At 57.6% G+C, this 9,569-nt stretch overlaps 1 protein-coding gene across 1 annotated transcript; it reads left to right on the plus strand.

Annotated features, from left to right (window-relative positions):
* Positions 1–1,462: 1,462 nt before the first annotated feature.
* Positions 1,463–9,320, plus strand: SPDEF (SAM pointed domain containing ETS transcription factor). Its single transcript, XM_033864401.2, has 5 exons — positions 1,463–2,713; positions 4,829–5,026; positions 6,420–6,467; positions 6,580–6,726; positions 8,659–9,320. Exons 1-5 carry the CDS (start codon positions 2,188–2,190, stop codon positions 8,835–8,837), a joined length of 1,098 nt encoding a protein of 365 aa, XP_033720292.1. The 5' UTR covers positions 1,463–2,187; the 3' UTR covers positions 8,838–9,320.
* Positions 9,321–9,569: the final 249 nt, after the last annotated feature.

Raw genomic sequence — 9,569 nt, forward strand, 5'->3', positions numbered from 1 at the left:
GATCCCTGCCCACCCCACCCCACCCTGACCTCTCCTTCCTTGTCACTTAAAGGAGTCCTTGAAAGGGAGATGCAAAATGAAAGTGAACAAACACTCTTCTCTCTTTCTTGCGTTCTCTCCGCCACAGAAAAGCAGGGCCGCCGTGTACAGTTGGGAAGGTTGGGCACTGCACAAGATGGGGGACAAGGGTGAGCTGAAGTTCCACTTGGGCTCCATTCACCAAGCCACGCCACCCAGAGAGAAAAGGGCATCATTTTCTGAGTTGTACGCAGTTGCACTAGCTGCAGCCCTAGAGAAGCTAGAGCCTTCCAAACGGGGTTCTCTCTCTGCCTCACTTGCACGTTGAGGCTGAGCAAGTCAGTCTCATGAGGTGACTGGAGAAGGGCCAGGGAGCCCCCGCTCCATGGTCCTGGTGCAGCGCAGCAAATCCCACCGTTAGAGAGTCTACCACTCCTTCCAGTAAAGCCTACCCCTCTTACTGGCCAGATGCCTTCAAAGCAGCAATTTGCAAACTTGGAACACTCATCAGAATCACCCAACGGACCTGTAGAAACGCATTGCTAGGAATTCCCTGGCGTTACAGTGGTTAGGACTCTGCTCCCATGGCAGGGGGCCCAGGTTCAATGATCAGGGAACGAAGTTCCCACAAGCAGTGCGGCGCGGCCAAAAAAAGAGAAAGCAATGCATTGCTGGAAAAAAAAAAAAAGAAACGCATTGCTCGGCCTCCCCCGCCCTACTTTCCCCACCCCCACCCCCCCACCCCCGAGCTTCTGATTCAGTTGCTCTGATGAGGGCCTAAGAATTCAAGTTCCTCAAAAGTTCCTAGGTGGTGCTGATGCGGCTGGTCCCGGCACCACATTTTGAGAACACTGTTTAAAATGTAAATACCCCCAAGAAAGGACACACATTAACTTGCCCTTAGCAGGTTTACCTGCTCCTTTCCTCCTTTCGGAATGATCCCCTGTGTTATGGGGAACATACGTTGTTGGTAATCTTCCACCTCTGTCCTGATTTATTCTTGAGTTTTGAGTCCACAAATCATGGAAATATCCCAGGGACCCCAGTTCTTTGGTGTATGTACATCTCGCAAGTTCCCTGCCTCACCCAAACCACGGACTCCAATATGGGGCTCAGAGAAAAGGGTCCAGGGGAAGCAGAGCCTGGGGACCCGGGGGGAGGGACACTGTAATTCCTCGCGTTGAGGCCAAATGGTGCCCCTCGGGAGGCATTGGGGCGGCAGGTAGGAGAGGAGTGGGGTCTGACTTGCTGAGGGACTCATTTGTCCCCCAGGGCCTGGGCCTTCTGACCAGCCCCTGCAGCTGTGGGGAAAGTGGGCCTGTAGGTCTGCACCTGGCACCTCCCACCTTGGGAGCTGTGAGTTCTTCTGGGCGTGAGGGGAGAGAAGAGGGCCTGGGAGCTGGGAGGGGCTGGGGAAGCACCTTTCAGGAAAGGACAAGGAGGGTGGGTACCAGGAACCCAGCCCTGAGTAGGGGCGGGGCCAAGCACACCTGTACGTTGTTGTTCAGTGACCACCTCAGCAGCGTTAGGCCGGGAATTTATTCGCACCCGCCAAGTGGCCCTGTGGGGGAGGAAGGGGACCCGCCTCCCCAACCTGGGAGGAGATTCTACCCTGCCACACCCCTCACTTGCTCCTTTCATTCTTCACCCGGTTGGTGGAGATGATGGTGACCTTCTCCCTTCCCTACCCCCTCCAAGGGCAGAGTAAAAGAAAACAAGCTTTGCCACAGCAGAAAAGATTAGGTTAGCCCTTAGAAGGAGCTTCCTCAACAGGACAGGGGACTGGGATCTGGGTGGGGGCCGGCCCAGGGACAGAGGGCTGGATATTAAAGACTTCTTGTCCAGGCCTCAGTTTGCTCATCTGCCAAATGGGACTAATTGTGCCTTCCATCGTGAGGACTGAAAGAGGTCAAGAACCTCAGAAGATTGTTTTAAACAGGCTACACGTGTAAAGATTTGCTGCTCGCAGCCAACCTGGCTTCCCTGGGGAGTAAGGGAGCTGTCTGTTTACCGTCCTGCCCCCACTCCCATCCCACTGGCTTTCCAGCCACAAGACCTGTCTGCCCAGCCCTGTCCTAGCTGCCCAGTGACCCAGAAGCCCCAACTCTCTCCCAGGCCCAGCCACTGCCCGCTGGGCTCCTCATCTCTGTAACCAGCTTAGCAGCCCCCATGGGGATGGGGAAGCAGCTAGGACCTGACTCTCCTTCCTTTTTTATTTCTGTAGACGCAGCCGCCAGCCCGAGCAGCAGCGGCATGGGCAGCGCCAGCCCGGGCCTGAGTGGCGTCCCCCCAAGCCGCCTCCTGCTGCCCCCCGACACTGTGCTACGGACTGGCCTGGAGAAGGTGGCAGTGGGAGCAGGGGCAATGGGGCCCGAGAGACAGGACTGGAGCCCCAGCCCACCTGCCACACCTGAGCAGGGCCTGTCCACCTTCTACCTCTCCTACTTCGACATGCTGTTCTCCGAGGACAGCAGCTGGGTGGCCAAGGGCCCCGGGGCCAGCACTCGGGAGGAGCCGCCCGACGAGCCCGAGCAGTGCCCCGTCATCGACAGCCAAGCCCCGGGGGGCAGCCTGGACCTGGCGCCGGGTGGGCTGACCCTGGAGGAGCATTCACTGGAGCAGGTGCAGTCCATGGTGGTGGGCGAGGTGCTCAAGGATATCGAGACGGCCTGCAAGCTGCTCAACATCACGGCAGGTGAGCCCCTCCTCACGCCCCCCTCCACCAGGGGGACACAGGCCAGCGGAGGTCACAGGGAGGTGTGGGGGCACCGCCTGGTGCACTGTGGTCACCCCCAGAGATGCTGGTGCTTCTACACATACACTCAGCCCCTAACACACAGCAGCTGCGAGCCTGGGATCCAAGGTTCCCGCTCTCTCTGTGCCCCAGCTGCACCAGCCCAGTGTCCCCACTTGGTAGGTGCCGGGTGAAGCAAATACGAGCTCTACACCATCTGGCCCACCTCCTCCTCTCACACTTAAATCCACTCTCCCCTTATTCACTCTGCTCCAGCCACTCCTGCCTCTTTGCTCTTACCGCAACACACACACCTCAGGACCTTTGCACTTGCTGGTCCCTCAACCCAGAGCACTCTTCCCCTACATACCTACCTGGCTCACCCCTCACCTCCTTCAGGTCTTGATTCAAATGGCACCATCTCGATGAGGCCTTTCCTGACCCCTCTATTGAAATTGCTGCCCATACCCCCACGTCTTATTCCTCCAACCTGCTTTATTTCTCTCATGTTTCCTACCGTCTGATATGCTGCATATTTATCTTGTTTACTGTTTCCCCTACTGGAATGTACATGCCCCAAGGGCAGGGATTTTCATTTGTTTTGTTCACTGCTACATCCCCAGTTCCTAGGATGTTACCTTGTACATAATAGATGCTCAATAAACAATAACTTAATATACCAGGCCCTGTTCTAGCACTGGGGAATTCAGCGTGAACATAGCACAAAGGCTCCTTCATTCACGAAGCTAATGTTACAGTGACAAAACAGGTCATAAATAAATAGGATAATGTATCACTGGTCCAGTGGGGATGAGGGCTCTGATGAGGGGGGCACATCAGGAGGCCAGGCACGTGTCTGCGAGGGCCTGGAAGGTGTGGTTACGGAGCTTATGCTACTGATTGAGGGGCTGCTGGGTCTCCAGTCCCCTGTCCCTCCATCATCTCTCCAGCTTTGGGCAAGCCTGACCCATCTCCTTGGCCTTTGGGCCCTGGCATCTGAGGCTCGCACACAGGAAGGGTCTTCAGGCATCGCTTAGGCCTGGCTCCTCCTCCTCAGTCACCCAGGCCCAGCCCCTGCCACCTAGTAGTCCCAGCTGAGGTCCCGCCTTGAGGCAGCTCCTGCCCAGGCCCCATCCTCCAGTGGCCCAATGCCAGCCCTCAACCCGGGAGCTTTTCCCACGGTGCCTCCGCTCCCACACCGAGTTGGGGAGGGCCCTGCCCGCTAAACAATAGGGACAGAAACAAATTGCTTTGACCCTGAGGAAGAAAATAGGTTTATTAAGTGAGGGCAGGCCAGTCTGCAGGTCACCGAGCTTAGACCACAGCGTTCACTTGGAGGCCCCATTGTGTCTGTGCCTGCAGCTTGGCCACCACCCACGTGCCCTGCTGGGCTCACCCCAGGGCAGCTCCCCAGGGAGACTTATAGGACCAAGCCAGCCACTCGCCTCCGGGCCTTGGCCCCATGGCCACCCTGTACCCTGCCACCGCTCCCCCACATTTGGTGCACGTGCACTGAGCAGCTCTCCAGCACCCAGCCCTTTGTTAGGTGTTGGACGAGGGAATGGAACTCTCTCTGTGCCTCAGTTTCCTCATCTGTAAAATACAGTGCGGGTAGAGAGGGGTTTGTAGAGCTAATTCTTGGTTGGGTTTTTCTCTGGTTCTTTGAAGGGTTTGGGGAAGGCAAGAGGCATCTGGGAAAGAAAGAAGCTTGGGTGTTTCTGGTTTAATGTCACTGTCCCCTCCAGGGCTGTGGCTCCCCAAAAGGCCCTTTGGAGGGGCTGGAGGGGTCTGGGAGGACCTGAGGTCCAGGTGAGATGGGGGTGCAGAGGCCCCAGGCTGCCCTGCCCTGAGCCATGTTTGCTTCAAGGGCCCCGGTTCCTTCCTGTCACTGCCCCCTTCTTCGGTACCCCCTCCACGGAGCCCCTCAAGGCCCCATGTGGCCTGGCCTGGCCCCATCTCAGGAGTGCATGGTCCCAGGCCACCAGTTCCCATGGAGGCCCCATCAGAGCAGAGGGGCCACCTTGGGGGTGGTGCCCTCAAGCAGCCTCCAGGGCTGAAGGAGTGTCTCTTGCCCAGACCCCGTGGACTGGAGCCCTGGCAACGTGCAGAAGTGGCTCCTGTGGACAGAGCACCAGTACCGGCTGCCCTCCGTGGGCAAGGCCTTCCAGGAGCTGGGGGGTAAGGAGCTGTGTGCCATGTCGGAGGAGCAGTTCCGCCAGCGCTCGCCCCTGGGCGGGGACGTGCTGCACGCCCACCTGGACATCTGGAAATCAGGTGGGACAGGCGTGGGTAGAATGCCCCACCCCCCGCCCCCCACTGCGGGCTCCAAGCCAGGGACACCAAGGGGAACAGTTAGGTCAGCATGCCTGTCCGGAGGCTACACTCCACTGGGTAGGCAGCCCCTTGTCCCAATCTGGGCTCTGTTCTGAATCCCAACCCCAATGACAGCTGCCTCCCCGGGTCCTGGGTGAACTCTCCAGCCCCGACCCACTGCCTACCCTGGTCAAGGCCACAGAACTTAGGACAGAGCACATGGGAAGTTAAAAATAGAAGTTAGACTGTGAGGACACAGGACATCAGATACTCTAAGTCCTTCTTCTTTGTCCTTTTTAAAATTTTGTGTTTGTTTTGTGTTGTTTTCATTAAAGAAGAAACGAGGTAATAAATGTACAGGAATTTTTAAAAGACCATCGTGAGCGACAGCACACCATGAAGAACAATCCTCCCTCCCACCCACCCCGGCCCTCCAATCCCCCTCCCTAGAGGCAACCACTGTTGCCAGTTTTGTGAGTACCTTGCCAAGGAAAGTCTATGCATATACAAGCAAGAGTAAGTGTGACGTCTACCCCTTTCTAACATGAACAGTACGAGTATCAGGCTGTTCTGTACTGAGCAGCGTATCCTGGATCTTGTTTCCCATCACTGTCTATACAGCTGCCCCGGTTTTGATGGCTGCATGCCATCAAATGTGTACTTGGTCTCAATCTTATCGGGCGCCCAGTGTGCCCTGCACAGAGCCGTGCACTTCAGAGGGGTCAGTCCTCGCTCCACGAGTCAAGGCCCCTGCCCCTCAGGGCCCAGGGTGAATAAGAGGACAGGTCCCACTCTCATGGCTCAGAAACCAGTGTCCTGCCCTAGCCCAGGCCCCTTGCCGGGGTCTGGCAAGAGCAGTGGACAGTGCCAGGCTATAAGCCGGGTGGTGGTGTGGACAGAAGCTGGCGGCCTCCGTGTCCCACTGCTTGTCTGGGGAGGGGGTCAGGTGGAGAGCAGGAGGGGATGGTGGTGCTCGGGGAACTTGGCAGCTGGAGGGCAGGGAGTGTTTTTATTATGCTGGGCACCGTGCAGGCTTCGCCACCCTGCATCCTTGCAAGACCTGTGAGGGGGTGTCCCAGCCCCATTTCACAGGTGACAGAAGGGAGGCAAAGCAAGGCTTGACTTCCAGTCCTCTCTGAACAAGGGGCTGCCTGCAGGGCCTCTAAGGCCCCTCCCAGCTCCGAAATCCTGCATTTTCTTCCCGGAGGAGGCTTTGTAAACAGCTGGTCTTCACAGGCTGGCAGGAGGGAGGGAGCCACGGGGAGGCTTCTCTGGCCCCACAGTTCCACCCAAATGCCCTCCTCCTCCCTTGGGGGGTCTCTCTGGTCCCCAACTTCCTCTCCTTGTCTCGCAGCGGCCTGGATGAAAGAGAGGACGTCCCTGGGGGCGATTCACTACTGTGGTGAGTCAGGCAGGGCAGGGAGGCGGCTGGGGCTCTGGGGTCTGGGGGTAGGCTGGGGCAGCCATTGAAGAAGGGGGCTCCCCACTCACCGCCACCCTCCCTGGCTGCCCAGCGTCGACCAGCGAAGAGAGCTGGACGGACAGCGAGGTGGACTCATCCTGTTCCGGGCAGCCCATCCACCTGTGGCAGTTTCTCAAGGAACTGCTGCTGAAGCCACACAGCTATGGCCGCTTCATCCGGTGGCTCAACAAGGAGAAGGGTGAGCAGTGCCAGGGGCAGGAGGGGAGGGGGCTGCTGGGAGCCTGTGGTCCTGCCAGGCGCTGGGCAGGGAGGGCTGGGGGCAGGGCAGAGGGCTGGAGCTGCCCCCACCTTTGCTCTGAATGCCACACACGCACTCTTACTGGACCGGCCCAGGGTCTGTGTGCCGTCTGTGTCCACGCGTGTTCCCCGGCTGGGCTCTGCCTGTTGAGGGTCCCCAGGGACACACAGTGCCTGGGACATAGCAGGGCCTTAAAACTCTGCTGAGAACCGGACACGGTCTTTACCCTCAAAACATCAGAGCTTGACGGAGGAGACTGATGGTATCCAATGAAAAATACAGTGCGGGCAACAGAGGTAATATTAGATTTTCAAGTAGCCACAATTAAACATTTTTTTAAACAGGTGAATTTAATTTTAATAATACATCTGTTTAATCCAATGGTATAAATTCATATAATTTCAACATATAATCGATATAAAAATTATTAATAAGATACTTCCTAAGTCTTTGAAATCTGGTATACATTTTATGCTTACGGCATACTTACGGCATACTTACGGCTTACTTCAGACCAGCCACATTTCAAGGGCTAAGAGCCACATGTGGCTAGTGGGGACCACATTGGACAGCAACAAGGCTGGATGGCGTGCGGGTGTGTGTTTTAGAAAAGGCTCGGAGCCAAGAAACCTGGGTTCTAGGCCCCCTCCTGCCATTAGTAGCCGTGGGCGCCTGGACCCCAGTCTTCATGTTTGTGAAATGGACTAGATTCGTTCATCCAGCAAACCTTCCCTGAGCACCTCCTCTGGTTCCATACTTGCTCAGCCGACATTTATGGAGGGTTACAGTGTCCTGAGGGTGTGGGGAGAATTCAGCGGTACCCCATCCTCCAGGGACCTACAGTCTTGTAGGAGAACCAGCAGTGAAATGAGCTGGTGTGCAGAATGTGTTGGGCTGTGATGGGGTCAGCTGTGCCTGGGTCCAGGAGGGCTTCACAGAGGAGTGACTTTGGGGCTGAGTGTGGAGCACGGGAAGGGGTTAGGAGGGGTGGAAAAGTTCCTGCACAAGGTGTGGTGATCCCGTGTGTATATTTGAGACTGAGAGTGAGCCGGTACTCCAGGGAGACTGTCCCATGAGGGCAGGGAGATCAGGGAGGGTGGGGTGGTCTGGGGAGCCTGCCTGGAGAGGGTGTGCTGACCTGTGCTTTGCCAGGTGGTTTAGAATGAGAACTGGGGGTATTAATGAGTAATAGTTCATCCTAAGGGGTACTTCCTTCAGGCTCTGCTCTAAGCGCTTTCCGTACCCACTCAACAACATGACGATCACTACAACCCCCTCTTACTGACAGGAAAACGGAGTCTCAGACAACTTCTAAAGGTAGAAAATGGCAGAGCCAGGATTCCAACCCAGGTCAGCCTGGCTCCAGATCCACTCTTTCCACCATCTCCTACCAATTAATCCTGCCAGAAAGGGCTGTGTGGGCTTGAAGTGTCTGAGAATCGCAAAGCGGTCTTTCAGGCTCGGGAACTGCACGGGCGACCTTGCCAAATGAGCCGTGTCTGCAGCCCGGAGCCCCGCAGGGCTTCTGCGTAGGGTGTGCACACCCCACGCTTAGGAGCAGAGGCTGGCAAGGATCAGGCCCTCAGGGCCCCAAGTCGCCAACCAACGTACGCAGGTTCACCCTGCACCAGGAGGTCTGTGAGTCCGTGGTAGGATTTACCACTTCCTGGGCCCTGTGGAACACCCTTCCCACATGTTCCTCTAACCCTCACCACAACCATGGGAGAAGGTGTCGTGGCCCAGCGCCTGGCCCTACCCCGGGCGACTCTAGCCCTCCTGGCTGTGAGAGACTGACCTGCTGGTCTTGGTCTTTCTCCTTCCTGCCACCCCGCCTGCACTGCTGGCTCTCTCTGGGCCCTCCTGCTGCCCCAGGCATCTTCAAAATCGAGGACTCCGCGCAGGTGGCCCGGCTGTGGGGCATCCGCAAGAACCGCCCCGCCATGAACTACGACAAGCTGAGCCGCTCCATCCGCCAGTATTACAAGAAGGGCATCATCCGCAAGCCAGACATCTCCCAGCGCCTGGTCTACCAGTTCGTGCACCCCATCTGAGTGCTGCAGCCAGGCCCTGGGCCCGAACCTTGCCCTCGCCAGACCTCCCTCCTGCCTGCCCTGCCTCAGCCAGACCCTGAGCTGGGGGACAGGGCAGTCTGCTGGCATCCCGAGTTCAAGGTCAGGGAGGGGATGGCCCCTCGCTCCACGGCTGTCAGTGAGCTCTCTGGGGCCCAAGGGACCCCGGCATGGGCGTGCTTTCTCTTTGGGCCTGACTGCTCCTGCGCCCAGTCCACTGGAGGACGGCGGAAGCCAGGGCTGTTCTCAGTGTTCATGGGCCGCAGGGAAGGCCCTCCCTCCACCCAGCCTCTGACCCCAGAAGTGCCAGAGCAGAGCCGACAGAACGGCAGTGACTTGGCCAAGGCCACTCGCAGTCCAGTGCCCTCTGCCACCCATTCTGTACCGTGCCTGGCATGGTGCGGGGACATCTACACCCCCAAGTTGGGAAGCCAGGGGTGCCCTGGGGATGGATAATAAAGATACTAGAGAATTGACGTGGCCCCAGTGTCCTACATACGTTGAGGGAGTGGCACAGCCTGGAGGCCATCAATGCTCAAAAGGCTGTGGTCACAGGGGCCTGGGGTGGTCAAGGGAGGCTTCCTGGGGGAGGTGGCATTGAGCTGAGCCTAAAAGGAAAGGGGCAGTTGATTGGTAGAAGCAGTGGGAGAGAGGCAGTGAGTCCTCAAGGCCAACGAGGGGCTGGACTGGCCCACATCTCCCCTGACCTGGTAT

This window comes from Tursiops truncatus, chromosome 10, assembly GCF_011762595.2.
Source record: "Tursiops truncatus isolate mTurTru1 chromosome 10, mTurTru1.mat.Y, whole genome shotgun sequence".
NCBI lineage: Eukaryota > Metazoa > Chordata > Mammalia > Artiodactyla > Delphinidae > Tursiops > Tursiops truncatus.